The sequence below is a fragment of the Megascapheus bottae genome, chromosome 6 (assembly GCF_031878675.1).
Source record: "Megascapheus bottae isolate mThoBot1 chromosome 6, mThoBot2.hap1, whole genome shotgun sequence".
NCBI classification, from domain to species: Eukaryota; Metazoa; Chordata; class Mammalia; order Rodentia; family Geomyidae; genus Megascapheus; species Megascapheus bottae.
In genome coordinates, this window is record NC_143514.1 from 64,113,864 (window position 1) to 64,131,993 (window position 18,130).

At 47.1% G+C, this 18,130-nt stretch overlaps 1 protein-coding gene across 3 annotated transcripts in view; it reads left to right on the top strand.

Annotated features, from left to right (window-relative positions):
- Csmd2 (CUB and Sushi multiple domains 2) overlaps positions 1-18,130 on the top strand; it is a 501,465-nt gene that overhangs the window by 382,292 nt on the left and 101,043 nt on the right. For all 3 annotated transcript variants that reach the window (XM_090335284.1, XM_090335282.1, XM_090335283.1), the window contains 4 exons: positions 164-366; positions 5,887-6,078; positions 9,987-10,125; positions 13,331-13,518. In XM_090335284.1, coding sequence (XP_090191410.1) covers positions 164-366; positions 5,887-6,078; positions 9,987-10,125; positions 13,331-13,518 — 722 coding nt within the window. The remainder of the gene's footprint in view (positions 1-163; positions 367-5,886; positions 6,079-9,986; positions 10,126-13,330; positions 13,519-18,130) is intronic.

Below are 18,130 nucleotides of genomic sequence, written 5' to 3' on the forward strand. Positions count from 1 at the left end.
CTCCACTGCTGGAGGCCCCAGTGGGAGGAGTCTAAGAACTTTCCCAGATACTGCCTTCCCGCTGTCCCTGAGTCTTCCCAGGCTTGGGAGCTTCCCTTGACCAGAGTCCTTGGAAAGAACGATCTGAGCCTGGTCTGACGGCCTGTGTCTTCTCTCCATCCAGGCTTCACTTCCTGGTGTTTGACACGGAGGAGGTGCACGACGTGCTGCGTATCTGGGATGGGCCTGTGGAGAGCGGGGTTCTGCTGAAGGAGCTGAGCGGCCCCATGCTGCCCAAGGACCTGCACAGCACCTTCAACTCTGTCGTTCTGCAGTTCAGCACGGACTTCTTCACCAGCAAGCAGGGCTTTGCCATTCAGTTCTCAGGTGTGTGGGCTCTTAGCCTCCCTCATCCTTTCCCTCCTCTCCATTCATGTGAAGGGTAGTGATTGAGCACCTGCTGTGTACCTGGCTTGTGGATAGCAGTTGCTCAAATACCTGAACTGAGTTTACTTGGGTGGAGAAAGTGGGTGAATTGAGTCACTTTGTGCACAAACAATGTGTGGGCAGAGAAATCCAGGCTTTGGTGGTCACCAGAGGGCATCAAGGGAGAAGATATTCCAGAAAAGATGGTGTCCAAACTCAGACCTGAGGGATGAATTGATGTAAGGCAAGCAGTGGTGTAGAATGACACCCCTGAGCCGGACATTGGAGAATCTGTGGGCTTTTATTGGATGGAAGGAAGAGAAAAGGGCATTGTAGGTGCAAAGAAGTGTGTAGGATCAGGTCATCTCTTCTGCGGCCAAAACCCGGGGAGGCCAGGGAGGCACAATGGACGGCACTGTAAGGCTCAGAGCCATTCCTTCAAGCCGTGCACTCTGCCTCTTCACTTAGTCACAGTAAAAGCTCGAAGGCAAACCTGAGTAATTTACATTCCATTAATTATGCACTGCAGTCACCAATTATGAAGGAACATGACAAAGAGCTACTGAAAATGAGCAACACTCAACCACCCAAGTCCCAATATTGGGTCATTTTTATGACGGGCCCTGCCACTTGCAGGCACACATCATCTCATCGCCCCTGAAGTGGCTCTTCCACAGCTCCTCTCCCTAAACAAGTGACTCTGCCTGCATTTCTGCCAGCGTTTATTATAAGGCAGCTGTGTCTATTACCATCCTTGCCTTACTCCAGTGGGGGGTGGGGGGAGAGGTTTCCATGGTGATTCTGAGCGAAGCCGGTATGGCACCATGACATGGCTTTGCTCCCACACACCCTCCCAGTTGTTGCAGTGAAGCTGCAGTGGGATTGCAAATCCTGCTTCTGGTCCTCATATGCGCCCCTTCTCTTCTCAGTGGAGCTGAGCCTTTAGCCTATGTGGGGGCTCCATTATAATCCTTCACATACTTGGCTTTCCTTCATCCTGAGTTCTGCCTCCCTGGCTCCACCCAACCCTCAGTCTGGAAATATTTGGGAAAAAAAAATTTCATCTGCACTAAACACAGACAGACCTCTTATCGTGATTATGCCAAATCAATATAATGGAACAAATATTTACATAGCATTTACATTGCATGAGGTGTCATGATCTAGAGAAGATTTAAAGCACACAGGAGATTGTGCGTAGGTTATATGTAAATACTGTGCCATTTTTTGTAAGAGATTGCAAATGCATCGATTTTGGTATTCTTTGAAGACAGAGGAAGCCACGTGGAACCAATCCCTCCAGAATACTGCGGGACAATCATACTTATTAACTTGTCCACTTAACACATGTGCAAGCTTCCAGTCTAGCATTTCTAGTCTCGTCTCTGAGCTCCGGGGAATATTAATTGGTATTGCAAGAAAACAAGGCCAGCGGGATCAAATAATATTGGAAAGGTGCTTAGTCAGCTGGATCTAAAGAAATTATTGTCTACAATATGTGGCCTAGGAGAACACTGGGTATGTTTATGTTTGTGTATACCAAACGTGTCTGGTAGGTCAAATTTTACCAAACAGATTTGTCCATAGATGACTCCTTTGAAGTTGTCTCTGGAGACCAGCATTTCTTGGCACTTACATTGAAAATTGCTGCGATAAGTAAAACAAGGGTCCTTGCAGAAGAAAGGCAGGATGCTGAAGAGATTCTAAGGCACTCTCTGGGGAAAAGAGACTTATAAATAAGTAAACACACATGGATTTTTCTCTGACTATGCCCAAGCGCATGAAGGTTGCTTAAAACACCATGGTACTGACAAATTCCCCCAGATACATATACACACACAGTTGTATTGTCTGGCCTTCCCATGTCCTCAGTGCAGCCATGTGGGAACGAACAGCCAGTCCCTGGCACTCTCCCCAGACTGCTCCTAGGTTCAGACCGTTTCCTTACAAGAAAGTCTGATTCATCTTTCGAGGGTCATCTCAGATGCCACCATCTTCTAATCTTCCCATTCGGGATAAATTGCCACAGTCTTCCATGTCTTGAGCAGATAGATCCTCTCCCCTGCCTCAGCGCTGCACTCCTTGCTTCCTGCTCTGGGCTCCCCTGAGCAAGCTGTTCTGAGCATTGCCTCAGTCTACAGAGAGTCCAGTGGTCACAGCCACCAACCCTGGGCTCCAGGAAGGCTATAGCAGCCTGGCCTGGTGTTCTAGGCATCGCCGAGGTGTGGGAAAGGTCACCTTCCCTGTTGCTGTCATTGGTTAGCAAATACCAGGACTACTCAGGGGAAGGGCAAATGGCTTACCCCATGTTAACTTTATAGTGTGTATTTGACAGGGGATTGTGCTGAAATGCCAGAGACGATTAGCTCAGGCTTGGCTTTATTAAGTAAACATGACTGTAACATCTAACATCCAGGCTGTAGCATGTGAATCTACCCTTTCCCTAAGGGCATTGCCAAACAGTTCAAATTCCAGAATATCCCAGAGAAAACATGAGAATTTTTAAGAGGTGAGCAGAAACTGTAACAATACCTATCTATGGAGTAGACCCCAGCTATCTACCCTGCTATATCATCTCTTAGAATTGTTATAAAAACCTGAAGGTATGAACACTGTTATTAATCCCTGCTGCAGAAGTAGGCTCTGAGGTTTCTCATACAAGGTCATCTAGTTAATAAGCAGTAAAGCCTGGATCAAACCCTGTGTGTCTGATTCTCAAACTCCACTCTTAATCATTGCACCTGGTTGGTTCCTGTATACATAATCCCTCCACATATGCTCAGAACACAAGCTCCTTCTCTTGTAAGGAATCATTTTCATGTGTACAGTGCACTGTAAAGCTAGAGGTACAAGCTAAGTGTGTTTCTAATTGGGAAGGAAGGAAAATTGATTCTTCTTTGGCTTTATACATAAATTCAGTGAGTGTCAAATGCTGGTGATTCGTTCATTCATTCATTTGTTCAGCAAATATTTACTGAGCTCTATTGTGTGCTTGAGTACTGCTCTAAGCCTGGGGATGGAGCTGAAAGTAAAATAGCTAAGGTTTCTGTTCTCATAGATAAACCCAGTGATGTACAAGAAAGGAGCAAACAAATTAGCAAGATTACTACATATTGTGCTATGAAAAGAAACTGGCAGGGTAATCTGATCAGATTTATGAGACGGGGTTAAAGGATGAGTCCAGACAAAGGTCATCGAAGGGACCTGTCTTAGCAAGAGATATTGGATTGAAAATTGAATGTCAGGCCGGTGTAAAGGTCCTGAGGGAAGGAAAAAAAGGAGAACTGAGCCTGTGGTGATGGAAAATGACTTTCCAAGTGTTATTGGAATGTAACAATAGTGCATATTGATGGCACTAATGAATGATGCTGGATAAAAGCAAAAAACCAGGTTATTATTAAAGCATCGTCTCAAGAGAAGATGTGATATATATATATATACACTATTAGCTCAGACATATATATGTGTCTCATACATATTATATATATATATATGAGTCACCATCATAGAAGGACCAAGCATAAGTGCTTCATGCCTATAATCCTAGCTACTCAGGAGACTAATATCTGATCGTGGTGATTCAAAGCCAGTCCAGGCAGGAAAAGTCTGGGAGACTCTTACCTCCAGTTAACCAGCAAACATAAATCTGAAAAAGAGATATGGCACAAGTGGTAGAGTGTCAAACAGGAGAGGGGGAAAAAAAAAGAAAACAGTGAGAGCACAAAGCCTTCAATTTAAGCTTTAGAACTGAAACAAAACAAGCTAAAGTCTAGGGTTTGTGAGCCATATGGTCTCCATTGTAACAACTGATTTCTACGGCACCAGCATTAAGATACCCACAGACGACATGTAAACAAACAAGTGGGCCCATGTTCCAATAAAGCTTTATTTCTAGAAACAAGCATGTAGTCAGATTTGGCCATGGGCCTTAGTCTATCATGAGCTACCTTGGGTGTAACTGAGGATAGGATTAGTTAGTTTAACTCCAAACTGGCCCGTATACCCCTCGATCTTACCACTGGTATGGTCTTCTCCCTTGATGTCCTCCTGTAGCAAGCAAGAGGGGGTGCCTCTCCCCCCGGAGTTCCAAAAGGCATAGCCTGCACAAAATCTCTTGGAGGCTTTGTGTTGTTGTTCAAGAGCTAATGTGACTTTCACATTCTCTTCCAGAATAAATTCTACAGATGGTTTCAACGTAAAAGTGATTAGTCCCAAATTTTCAGAGGAAAAAAAAGCTAGCCCTCTAAGCAACTGGGCATAATTTATTCCTCAGCCTCCAGGACTTCCTGTCCCTGGGGTCTTCCAACCCACAATATGGGAGCAGTGGTGTGCAGGACAGGCCATGCTGTGAGCTCTGAGCTGCTGAGGCAGCGCTGTTAGTGCCCTGGCCCCTGGCCCCTGCCTCAGAATTCTGACTTTGGACTTTCTTATCCATCTCGTCTCAAACTGCCTTTGTCTGTTGTTTTATTCATCTATTCCTCCCTTTGACTGTTCAATTGAGGCTTTATTGATTGTTTTGTTTGTTTGGGTGGTATTAAGGATTGAAATAGGATCTCACACTTCCCAGGTAAGACCTCTACTCCCTCCCTCACAGTTGTCTTGCCTTTGTTTTTTATTTATTAGATCCATTTCTACTGTGCTTTTTGTCCAAGGCCAACCTTGGACCATGACCTACCCTTTCTTGATCCAAAGAAGGGATTACAGATAGAATGGAGTCTCACTACCTGGGTTTTCCTGTGCCAGAGGTGGAAAGTGTGATCTTGCCAATCACTGCTTCTCAGTAGCTGGAATTACCTGCTTAAGTGCCAGTGCTTGCTTTTCAAACACTTGCTCTGTTTCAGATTCAATTAGGTTCTAGACCACCAACATCACTTAAATTCCCAAGATGATTTTTTTTTCATCTCAGTACTTATGTTGGTTTTGAACTCTACTCTGCCACTTACTACAAATATCTGATTTTCCTTTGAACATAGTTTGTGTGCGATGGGTGTTTTTTTGTTTTTTTGGTTGTCTGCCTGCAGGACAGAACCTTGTCTCAGCCAACTTCAGCAATGCCATAACTGCTGCTCAGCAGCCTCTGTAACCCAAATTTCCGCTCCTTTGGAAGAAAACCCTTCTGCTAGAATCCATGATGCTTAGACTTCCTTTTCCTGTTCCTCCCTCATACCTATACAATGCCACATTGTATAAAATTGACTGTGGAGCAATCTGATCTTGCTAACCTGAACTCAGCCATAGCGGGGCAATCATGTTTCATTCACAGTGTGTCTCCTGGCAGGTGGGCACCAGGTGCCCCAGGTGGTAGAGTGGGAGAGGTGTGAGCATGAGTGGGGTGCAGGCAGGAGTAATAATGGTGGTGGGGAGGTGATGGCAGTCACAGCTGCGGCATTGATGGCACTGATCAGCAAGGGGGATGAGCTGGGAACTCTGTTGTCTAAGAGACACTGAGGTAGCCCTGGTCCTTCTGTTTTCTTGTGCCAGTGTCCACAGCAACATCCTGCAATGACCCTGGGGTTCCGCAGAATGGGAGCCGGAGTGGCAACAGTTGGGAAGCCGGTGACTCCACCGTGTTCCAGTGTGATCCTGGCTACGCACTGCAGGGCAGCGCTGAGATCAGCTGCGTGAAGATCGAAAACAGATTCTTCTGGCAGCCCAGCCCTCCCACGTGCATAGGTGAGCAATGGAGTAGCTGGGAGTTGCAGAAAACCCAAATTTACCTTGTTGTGCATGCAACACACACACACACACACACACACACACACACACACACACACACACACACACACAGTGCTTCACTTGTTAAAATAGTCTCCAAGCCAGGCAGACTGCCCCTTCCTCTTCATGCGGGTTGCAAGGAGTGTTTGATGGGTCACCCTGAGTAATCAGCTCAACAGGTTCCTAAAGAGTCATCAGGCAGCACTAGAATGGAACCCACAGGCTCCCACAAAGGAGGAGATACTCATTCTCCTCTTCTCAAGGGAATTTGGGTTTCATCAGCTCTGTCCTCAGACTTGAAACTTCACAGTCAGACAGACGGAAAGAAAAACAAAGGCTCTGAAGCTTGCTCCTGATGGTGTAGCTTATAAGGAGAAGAGCCCCTGTTCCTATCCCCTACCTACCTGACAGAAGGAGGAAGAAAGAGCTTGAAAGGAGAGGGGGACAGGGAAGAGGAGACAGAGATAGAAGCGAAGGTCGCAGGTGCTTTCCTTCTATGCTCAGGTGAAGGGATGCATGCTGGTGTGTCCCGAGTTAATGATGGGTGCTGGAATAGAAGAGAATGAGCAGCCACGAGGCCTGACCATGTGCCTGCCAGCCCCACTCTTCCCCACCAGGAAGTGATGTTCACTTAGATCACCTCATTTAGCTTTTTCCCTGTAGCGCTAAACTTAGCATCACTCCCCCATCTACATGGCGGAAACTGAAATAGATAAATTTGGATATCTTGCCCCAAATGGCAGAGCTAGGATCCAGCAGAGCCAAGATTCACACCCACACCAGCCTGAATACAAAGTGCCTGGCTTCCTCACCTCCTGTGCCGCATCCCCTGCTGCCAGTGGGCTCAAAACCTCCTCCAGCTGTGCCTACCCTGGAGATAGCCCTGTGCCTCTTTCCATGCAGGCTCCACGAGAGGTGCCATCCAGATGTGGAAGATGGGCCTTGGTTTGTCAGGACTGTAGGCCTGGCAACTGAAAGCAAGACTCAGAACCTTGTCCTATGGTGGGAACAGGGCTGCCCTGGGTTTGTGAGACCAAGCACAACCAAGGGTTCAGGGCACTTCCTTAGTTGTGAGGGTAAATACATTTCCTTATGACATTATGAGTGACAATATACCTAGCGCTAATTATGAGAAATACTGATTTCCCTCCCTTTCTTCCTTCTCTCCCTTCTTTGATTCTGATTTCAATGAGGGGTGGGATGGTGGAAGGGGGCTCACTTCCCTTCCCCAAGCCAGAATTTCATATGATGGAGGGAATTCCAGTGATGCCTGGGAGAGACAATAGTCTTTTCCAGGTTCACCAGTGCATCCAGCTCTGGATCTTGCATCTTATCTTCCAGAAAAGCAGGTGGTGCAGCAAGCCCTATCCAGGAGTGGGGGGGAGGGGGACGACATCCGCTGAGCTGATGAGAGCTGTAAATGTGTAGCGAGCAGGGCGGCAAGGTTAATTCAGCTTTCACTGCTCGTTCTACATGCAGCTTGGGGAAGTGTTCCTCAGGCAACAGAATAAATGTCTTTGCCTCCTCTCACAAACAGACTGGAAATCTCACTGACAAGCCCCTAATGTCCGGCTCTCTGGCAGTCTGCCACAGAGGGAGCTAGTTGGCCTTGATGGACTTCATTAAAGGAGGGAAGTAAAGAAAGAAAACAAATCTTTCCTGAGGTCATCCCTTGATGCATGCTAAGCTAGGAATGATCACCATGAAATCCCTGTGTGAACTCAGAGCTCAGGCTCTGGGTTCCATTCCAGCTTCCTCATAACCAGACAGCTATGTGACCTTATATTACCATATTTTATTACTTAACCCTCCTGGGCCTTCGTTTCCTTACCTGTAAAATATGGTATCAAGCTCACAGAGTTATTTTTGAGCATTAGTTTTTCATTAAACACTCAGAACCATGACTGATACACACTGTATGGTAAAAAAGCTACTGTGATTTTTTTTATTTGAGTGATGAGAAAGTAGAAGCTCAGCGATGGAAGAGAGCTTGCCGGAAGTCACACCACTTTGGGTGTGAATTTGAACCCAGGACTGTGTGGTTTTCAAATCGATGTTCTTTTCACACCTCTTGCCCCCTCTGTAGTCCCTGCCCTTTTCTTGGGCATCTGGGGTAATTGGCAGCAGGTGCTCACCCCATCTGTGCACAGAGATTGAAGGAGCTCACTTGTGTTCTTTATCAGTCTCTAAACACCAGCAGATCTAGTTAGCAATGAAGCCCAGAGTCCCCTTTTAGGACCTCAGTCAGGAGGAGAAGACTGAAACCCATGCCCAGAACGGAGGTTTCATGAAGTTCCCTGGGGAAGATACAGGCACCTCTGATGGGACACAGGTTCCCAGCTCTCTCTGGACATAGCAGACTTGTTTCTAGACTGGTGGGAGCCAAACCACTCTCTGTGACTGGACCTCACTATCTGGCTTTGTGATCCTGACCATCCAGGCCTCTGTCTGCCCTGGTTCTAATGAAAACTCAATGGAGACCCACGGGTAGGGCCAGGAAGCCCTACTCTGGGGCCCTGCTGGGTCCTCCTTCAGGAGCACTTAGATTTGACTCTGAACTCTACAGAGCAGGGAGGGTCAGGCTTTAGAGCCAGATGCTGTGGGCTTCATGTTCAGAGTAGAAGGCCAGGTTATTTCACTGTAATGGGCCTCCCTTCATAATCCAGGAGAACAATCCACAGCCCTTTGATTTGTCAGTGAACCTAAAAGGTCATGTGTTGCATCTGACATGTGACAGGACCTGCTTGAGTGTGTCTGGACTCACTGTGGGCTGAACTTCAGCATGCTGTGACCTGCCCTGCCCTTTTTAGTGACCCTGTTGGGGTTGGCTCAGCCCTTTAAGCCTGTTTTGAGCAAAAGCCACAGCATGCAGCCATCAAGTTCAGCTTGGCAATCTGCAAGTGATTGCCCTTTACTTTGGTGTGTGGACATACACACTTTGGCTCCCATCTTGCTTTCACCCTGTCCAGCTCTTTGGCTTCTAGTGAGCCTGCAGTTGGCTAACTCCACTGCCAACATCAGTAGTGTCCTGTGGTTTCCAGATGGAGCCCTATGTGAAGTCTTGGCCATTTTTTCCTGCTCACAGCCCTATATACTGTCTGTCCAACCTCCCACCACCACGTTACAGCAGCATCCCCAGCCAGTTAAGGCTTGGGGAGACTCCAGCAGACCCTAGACAAGTAGCTTTCTAAGTCACCAGTCCCCCTTGCCCCTACCCACCTGCTGGAGAAGCCTGTCCTACAAGGACTCATAGGGAATTGTAGCTCAGGTATATACTCAGTCTTGACTGAGTCTTTGGAAAGTTGGGGAGCATCTGAGATCCAGACAGATGCCCTGAGCACTGGCACTGGAGAAGGCCAGACACACTGGTCAGGCAAGCAGTCTTGCTTTTGCAGCTGGTAATATTCATACATGGGACTTTCAGTAAATGCCAACAAGTCTCACCAGGAACCTGGATGCAGGGAAGCAGGTAAAATGTCTATGTCCGAAAGACGAGTAGTGCCACATTGCTCATGAACTTCAGGCCAAATACTTTCATGAGTCTCTCCAATAATCCTATGTCCACCCCACAGAGAAAACATTGTCTCTTTTCACCATAGAGAAAAAGACACAGGAGCCCATAGAGGTTAAGTAATTGCCCTAAGGTCATACAACCTAGAATTTTAAAGTAAATACAGTTCAGTGGCATTTGGTAGATTATCAAATATATCACCACCCTACTTCCAGAACATTCCCATCAACCTCAAGGAATGCTATACCCTTCCTCCTCTCCTCAGCCTAGGCTGTCAGCTTCAGTCCCTTTCCAATTCCTAGGAAACATGGGCAGGTGAGGGCGCCACCTTACACTCCCCTTCTTCTCTCCTCAGCTCCTTGTGGGGGAGATCTGACGGGACCATCTGGAGTCATCTTGTCACCAAACTACCCAGAGCCCTATCCACCAGGCAAGGAATGTGACTGGAAAGTGACTGTGTCTGCAGACTACGTCATCGCCCTGGTATTTAACATGTATGTACCTTTCCCCTGGCGGGAGATGGAGGGGTCAGAGCAGCCAGGGGGTGGAGGACCTGGGTCCCAAGGTGAGTACATACAGGTCTGTGGGTAGCATTCATAGTTCCCTGGGAGATGAATAACTGGAGAGGAAGATGACAGACAGACAAAAGGAAAGCACATTTCCTCCCTGCCAGGCACCAGCGTTTTTGAACGTATCATCTTAAGTCATTCTTTGTCATAATTCATAAAGTAGCCATTATCATTCTTTTGTTACCTTGGAAGGTTCTGAGGCTGAGAAAAGAGGCCCTTGCTGGAACCCCTTGTCCCCCCCTCCTGCATTCCTCATGTCCTGCCCGCCATCTTCCTCCCTGAACATGACCCGGCTCGGGTCCCACACATCCTCTCCATCATACCCAACAATCCTTCAGGAGCCCAGCCCCAGCATCTCTTCTTCCTCCTCTCTCTCTCTCAGCAACTGGAGTCCTGGCTTCTGGCTCCCTGGATCTACTGGAAACTTCCTCTGATAAAAGACACCAGTGAACTCGTAGCATTGAATAGCATGGAGCTTTCCGTGTCTTAGCCGGCTTCAACTCTTGACCATGCCCACTGCCTTTATGCTGGGGTGGGGTGGTTTGGGGTTTTTTTTGCTCCCCTCTGTGGCTTTTGGGAAGTTCTCCCAAATTTCTGTCCTTTCCTGTGACTTCCTGACCGTCTTTCCTAACCCCTCTTCCTCTGCCGGGCTTTGCTGTGGTCCCTTCTTCTCACCCTTTCACCCTTTCTTCCAGGATGTCACTTGCTCTGTGGCCTGGAAGTGGAAAGTACCATTCTGTCACACCTGAGCCACAGGTCCAGTGGCACAGGCACTGAAGATGGGGCGTGCAGAGCGCCAAGCCCGGCCTGCTCCCCTTGGCCAGCTCGCATCGTCCCTCCTCATTACCACCTGCTCCCCTCAGCTTCCCAAGCAGCTACCTCTTCTTTCCTTTTTCCAGTCTTTACTGTTTCCTTTTCTTTCCACAATGACTGCCCCAATCTCCACACCAGTCCCTCTGAATGTCCCTCTTATGTCCAGCCCCTCTTATGTAGCTAGCTCCCAGAGGAACCCTGTCCTCAAAAATGCTGAAATAACCACCCCCTGTTCCATTTGAACATTCTGTAACAATGTCATCCAGCAATTTTTTAAAAAAATACATAAAATCAGCAGATGAACTGCTAATATAAGCAACAACACAAATAAGGCTTCAAATATTATATAGTAGTCTGAAAGAAGCCAGATACCAAAAAAAAAGTACACAGACCTTCCATGAAGTTTTCACACTAGCATAACTACTGGATGGTGAAGGCAGCTGATAATGGTAGCTTCCAACAATGGTTAAGATGGACCAAAAAGGGAAGCTTTCTGAGTGGTAGGGATATCATGGGTCTTGGTATATATTCCACTTTAAAAGCAAATAAACAAAACTTTCCCTTTAAAACTGTTTGGATACTCTGTCTTATCTATAAATAAGTCTGAACTTTAGAGTTGATTCCCAACAATCTGGCCTCTGCCCCTTCCCCATCCAATGCCATGAGCTCCAGCTACACAGAACCCCTGGCATTTTCCAGGGTCCCATGGACTCCGCTGTGTCCTGTGACCTTGCTGCTGCTTCTGCCTTCCAATGCCCTCCTTCTCCCTCCTTGTCCCACTGCCAGGGTATTCTTGTCTCCCAGGTGAGCTCAAGCTAGTCCTTCATGAAACTTGAAAGTCACACTTCCCAAGGCACAGTCTTCCTGCTCTGTGTCATACAGACCTTCTGTCCCACTCTGTGGTCTGCCCATCCATCACTTCCTGTGGCACCATCACCTTCTAGAAAGCAGGTGACTTGTCCCCGTGTGCAGGGCACCATGGTGTCTTCTGTCTTACAGGGAGTCAGAATCAGATGACTAAGGAAGATAGGAACCAGATAGAGGCAGTTAGTTAAGAAATGGTGAAGCCAATTTGAACAACACAGACTCAGTCCAGAACACTTCCCTGGATACTTTGGAAAGAGCACATGGGAAGAGGCTGAAGTTTAGGGGGCGAGAAGACCAGGTCACCTAGCAGTGCGGGGTGATTGCAGCCAGTATGCGTTAGATGAGAGGGTGTTATATAGGGAAGGGTTACACACCTACCTCCCAAACCCCCACACTTTCTCCCCACTGTCCTTATCGCCTTTGCCCTAGACATGTAATACCCCCTTTCTCCACCATATGCTTTAGATAAAGAGTAGAAGGACCATTTTATTCTCATTTCAGCCAAGCAGAGTATCTGAGCATCCAGCTCATGGCTGGACCTGAATGAATTTGCATCAGAAACCTGCTTGCTGCCAACTCGTTTACTTTATTATTTTCATCAGTGCACACTTGATTAGTATCAGTTGCCTTTGCTGGATATATGCTTAAGAGCAGAATTGTCGCATCAGAGAGCAGGCTCATGTCCAGAGTGAGCAGATGCAGTAAGAACAGTGCCAAAGCAGGCAAGCCAGTTTGCACGCCCACAAGCAGGGCCTGGAGGCCCCACCTTCTTGCTAGTGGGATAAATTATATTCACGAGCCCTAACACTCAATTTGCTAAACTAAGATTGGTTTTAGGATGGAGTCCCCCCACCCACCCACCCACACCCCAAGGTCAGGCTAGCTGAGAAGGAGGCAGAGAGAATTGGTGTGAAGAGTGAGGTGATGGCAGATCCTAGAAGAACTAGACCGCTGGCTTGGAATGGAGGATTGAAGTTAGGTACTTTGTGGTGCCCCGCCACTTCTGCTTGGGGATAGATTTCCGGGAAGTTAACTCCTCTTAGAAAAGGAGATGTGGATGAACCTGAGGTGAAAACAATGGAGGCAGGAAGGGGATTGGGCTCTGGATCTGCCTTGGCTGGACCCTTGGTGACTGGAGTTAGCAGCTCATTTTACCTCCTGTGTAAGGAAGGCGGGAGATTTTCAGCCCCAGACGGTGGGACACCAGTTCTGGAACCTGCTTTCTCTGCCCCAAATCCACTCGTGTATCTTCTTGCCTGACTAAAGGGAGGATGAAACCACTGGGCTTTATCCTTTCTCCCTCTCTCTGCCACCCATTCTTTAGGGGTTGGACAGCAGTGGATGGTGAGATTGCTCCTGGGAGGCCCCATCCTTGGATGGAGCCTAAGACCCCAGCGCAAGCCTTTATATGACCTCAGTTGGATGAGGGTGGGATGTTTTTGTTCCCCAGCTTCAACTTGGAGCCTGGCTATGACTTCCTCCATATCTACGATGGAAGGGACTCTCTCAGCCCTCTCATTGGAAGCTTCTATGGCTCCCAGCTCCCAGCCCGCATTGAAAGCAGCAGCAACAGCCTCTTCCTCGCATTCCGCAGTGACGCGTCTGTGAGCAACGCTGGCTTTGTCATCGACTACACAGGTAAGGTCCCATGGGCAGGGCTTACCAGGCCCTACGGAGGGGAGGACCTGGGATAGCCCAGAGGGAGCCTGCACCAACCCTGGCATTGCTGGCCATCCAGGCCCTGGCCTCCCATTGCTTTGCAAGTATCTTTTTCACGCTCCTATGGCCTAGGACCAAGGTGGAAGGAGGATAGAGTTTTCTGTGCACTCACCTCTGCCATCATTACTCCTCTTTTCTTTTTTTAAATACTGATCCTAAGGCTTGAACTCAGCTTTCTTGCTCTTGGCTGGTGTTCTACCACTTGAGCCATACCTCCAGCCTGACATTTTGCTGGTTAATTAGAGATGGAGGTCTTGCAGGTCTTTTCTCTTGGGCCTCCAGGTCTCAGCCTCTTGAGTAGCTATTGGTTACAGCTGTAGGTGTCCAGCTTCAACCTTTTCTTAAAGTTGCTGAGTAGTTTAGATTTTTCTTATCACAGCTACTCAGATCTGCCACTGAAGAGCTAAAACAGCCCCAGATAACAAATAAACGAATGAGCATGGCCGTGTGCCAATAAAAACTCACAAAATATGTTATGATCCCTGCCTTAGTCAAGAGCAGATTGTCAGGTTTGCTGCCTTGAAAGGCCATGTTTCCTCCTTGGCAGTTGTATGACCTTGGGCAGGTTATTCAACCTCCCAAACCTCCAGTTCTTCATCTGTGAAATGATGCTAGGAAAAGTCATGCCTCCTAAAAATGTGGCAGAGATCAATGAGCCTGTGCACTCGCGTCCTTGGTGTGCTGCCTGGCATATAGCAAGCTTTCGGTGATAGTCAAACTTTATTAATAATAGTGAGAGAGCTCCAGGCTCCCTGGCACTCCACCTTCCTCTACTCTATTATTCTCTGTCTGACCTTTCCTTCTTCCTTCATTATCACAGACCCCATTATCCAAATCTGAGCTCCCTTTCTTGCTTGATTTGTGAGCTTGGCAAGTCATTATCTCCCAGACCATCAACGACAAAATGGGGGCAATAAAAATTATGACACAGAAGGTTAAGATTGAGATATTTTTTGCATACATATTGTATAGATGCGTGCGCATATATATATACACACATATATGAGAGATTAGTATAATACACAGCATGTTCTAAACAGATACTCTGGAGATGATAGATTTTTGTTATTGGGACTATAATCTAAGTTCAAAGGCCCCTTCAGCCTGTGTATATAAATGAGCTCACATTACCAATTAAAATTAAAAATTCTCTGGCTCTTGCCTCGCACTTGCATAATGGAGGGCCTCAGCCACTTTTTAAAATGTCCCTTAATTAAAGATTTCTGGCAACCCCTGGGAATATCTGCTATGAGTTCACAAATAATGCTAATCATGGTAATAGCTTAGTTGGTGTTTACCAGCTGCCAGCACTGTCCTATCTACCCATTCATTGAGCCCCTTAGAGCTTTCTTCTCTTTGACAAGGACAGTTTTAGAAGATATTTGCTGTACAAAATGCAAGCTGAACTGGGCACTAGTGGCTCACACCTGTAATCCTAGCTACTTAGGAGGCTGAGATCTGAGGACCGCAGTTCAAAGCCAGCCAGGACAGGAAAGTTATGAGACTCTTATTTCCAATTAACCACCACAAAACCAGAAGTGGAACTGTGGCTCAAAGTGGTAAAGCATTGGCCTTGAGCAAAAAGAGTTCAGAGACAATGTCCAAACCCTGAATTCAAGCCCATGACTGACAAATACATGCATGCATGCATACATGCATACATACAGGTTGTTTTTCTTCTTGCCTGTAGTCTTTAGGGTGTTGGCCTAAGGAATGGATATTTTGCTATCATCTCTTCCTCCAGGCATCTTCTTTCAAGCACACAGCTCTTATACTTAACCTGTTTTCCATGTACCAGTACATCAGGATACACAGTGTCAGACATCCTGAGATTCTGCCTGGAGACTTCACGTAGACCCAGCCTGGGAAGGCCATTGCTGCACCCACCACCAACTCCACTGTGCATCCTCATGATCCATAGTCCTTTCTGGTCTCTTATTTCTATATCTCATCCATGCCCTCAGTTCCTCTGACCCCTGAGCCTCCTATTGCAGAAATCTTGACAAGCTTCCACTAGTCCCACACCCCAATGGCCAAGGACAGTAAGAAGACATTGCACAAGTCAGCTGGGCTGAGCACCATGGAAACCGCTCTGACTCAAGGCAGTGAGGTCAGGAGTCCTTCCCAAATCCTGCCAACTTCCCAAGCAGGAAGCAGGAACATTTTGCTCCAATCTAAGGAATATTTTAGTTTCAATCCAAATCAATTCACTCAGACTTAAGAAAGTTACAAAGGAAGAAGGATAATTTATTCTAAAACTACAAGAAGCCAGGAGTAGTGGCACATGCCTTTTATCTCAGCTACTTGGATGTGGAGAGAGGATTGTAACCTGAGGCTGGTGCACAGGTACCTCTCCAAAAGATAACTAAATGCAAGAGGAGTGAGGACATAGATCGAGTGGTAGAGTACTCGTTTGCATGGTGAATGTGAGATCCTGAGTTCAGTCCTCAGTACTGAAAAACAAAACAATAAAGTAGAAACCCTTTAAAAATAGCCTTCGATGGAAAGGTGACTTTACTGCTTCATGCTCACAGAATAAGTCTAAATTCCCAGGGCCCAGGTTGGGATGGAGGGCCAGCCATGGAAATCACTGTCCCCAGCACAAGACTCATCTCCTCTCTGCGCCTTTCTGAGTATTTGCTGTCTCCCCACCCTGCGGGTCAGCCTGTCTTGTTGCTTCTCCCTCCTAGGACAGCCATGTCTGCCTCAATCTCACCTTGTCCACGGGATTCTCAGAGGGAGCAAGTGTCTGCTGAGCAACATTATGTATGGGAGGTCGGGGGCACTCAGGCATTGTTCTTTGCTCCTCATCAGTGGGTGGTAAATGAGCACCTACAATGTGCCAGACCAAAGCCACTGCTTCCATGGAGTTTGCCTTCTGGTGACAATCCTGCTAGACACTTGCACAGAAGCATAATGAAGACCCAAGAAATTGTGAAGCCAAGTTGGAGGTTTATGGGGCAGAGGGAGGGTACTTAGGTGACTGTTCACTTGCTTCTGGAAGGTAGCTGTGGTGTCTGAGTTCTCGAGAAATCTGAATGCGATTGTATCATGACCTCCTGTTGAGGCACAGGAGGTGGATGCTGTCCTCCACATAGCTTCTGTCCCTACTGCTTAGCTGTGCTGTAGAAATGCTAATGCAGCCAGAGACAGTGCGCAAACAAGCAGGCATTGCTAGGTTCCAAATAAAACTATTTACAGGACAAAGCAGCCTGTGATCGGTGAACTGAATTCTGACAAACTCTGTTCTCTGTGAAGGAGATCACACCACCTGTACTAGTCTACAGTCTAGTTGTGAGTGTGAAGATGAGTGTGAGTATGTGTTATGGGGAAGAAGGGAAAATACATGGGGGTTGGGTCTAGGAGGCACACCCATCAGTGTGTGTGCATACACACCAGGGCTTGGGCCTTTTCCCACAGCAATATTCAATTACTTGCTATCTTTTTTTAAAGACTGCCTATATCCGTGGTTGGCTCTTATCCAACCTTTCTAACCAATTCTTTAGTGGTTGAATAGACTGTTGTTTTCAGTTACATGATGTGGGAATGGACCAGAGAAAAGATGGTTCTCTTAATATTCCACTGTGGAAGGCTTAGATTTCATTTCTCATTATCATGATTCAGTCCTTTGGCTTTATCAGTCCCAGCTGAGCTCTAGTTTGGCTGGCTGAAGACTTGGCTTTGGTCTTAATTCCATCATTGCATATGCACGAGTGTGTGTGTGTGTGTGTGTGTGTGTGTGTGTGTGTGTGTGTGTGTGTGTGTGTGTGTACAAATGCAGGGGCTTGAACTCAGGGCCTTATAATCTCCCTCAACTTTCTTACTCACAACTGGAATTCTGCCATTTGAGCTTTTGTGTGGAAAATAGTCTCATGGAGTTTTCTGCTCAGGGTGGCTTTGAACATCTTACCTCTGGCTTTCTATCAGATTACAGTTTACAAATGGAAGCCACCAGAAACTCAGCTTAATTCTCTCTCTTAAAAGCCAAGTGATTTGGAAGACTCTCTTAACATCTCTCAGGTACAACCTGAAGCTTGAGCAAACCTGGCCCTGCCTCCACAGAGGGTATTGTGAGAGGACAGATTAGAAAGTGCCTCAAGGTGATGTTCCCATGTAAGGAACTTCCATGGCTGTCGGCATCGCCATCACCATTTGGGGCATCATACTTGGGATGATAAGCCTGTCCCTGGGAAATGTGAGAGAATATACAATGGAGTTGGTAGCTGGAATCACTGATGCTGCTGTTGGTTTTCCAAGCCCCAAAGTGTTCAGCCAACCAACTCAGCAGCCACTTATTACACCCGTGTTGAATGCCAAATGCAGCTGGCCCTGGTGGCAAGTTTTATGCAAGCTGCTGGGGTGACAAGAGGACTGGATGAATGTCCTGTAGGAGTTTGGAGCCCACTGCAGAAAAATGTACTTGCCAGGCCTACCAAGACAACATGATGGCAGCTATAATCAGGGAGAGAAAACAGATTCTGCTGGAGAGAAGACACAGTTAAGAGGTTGGTGCTGGAAAAGGATAGGACTT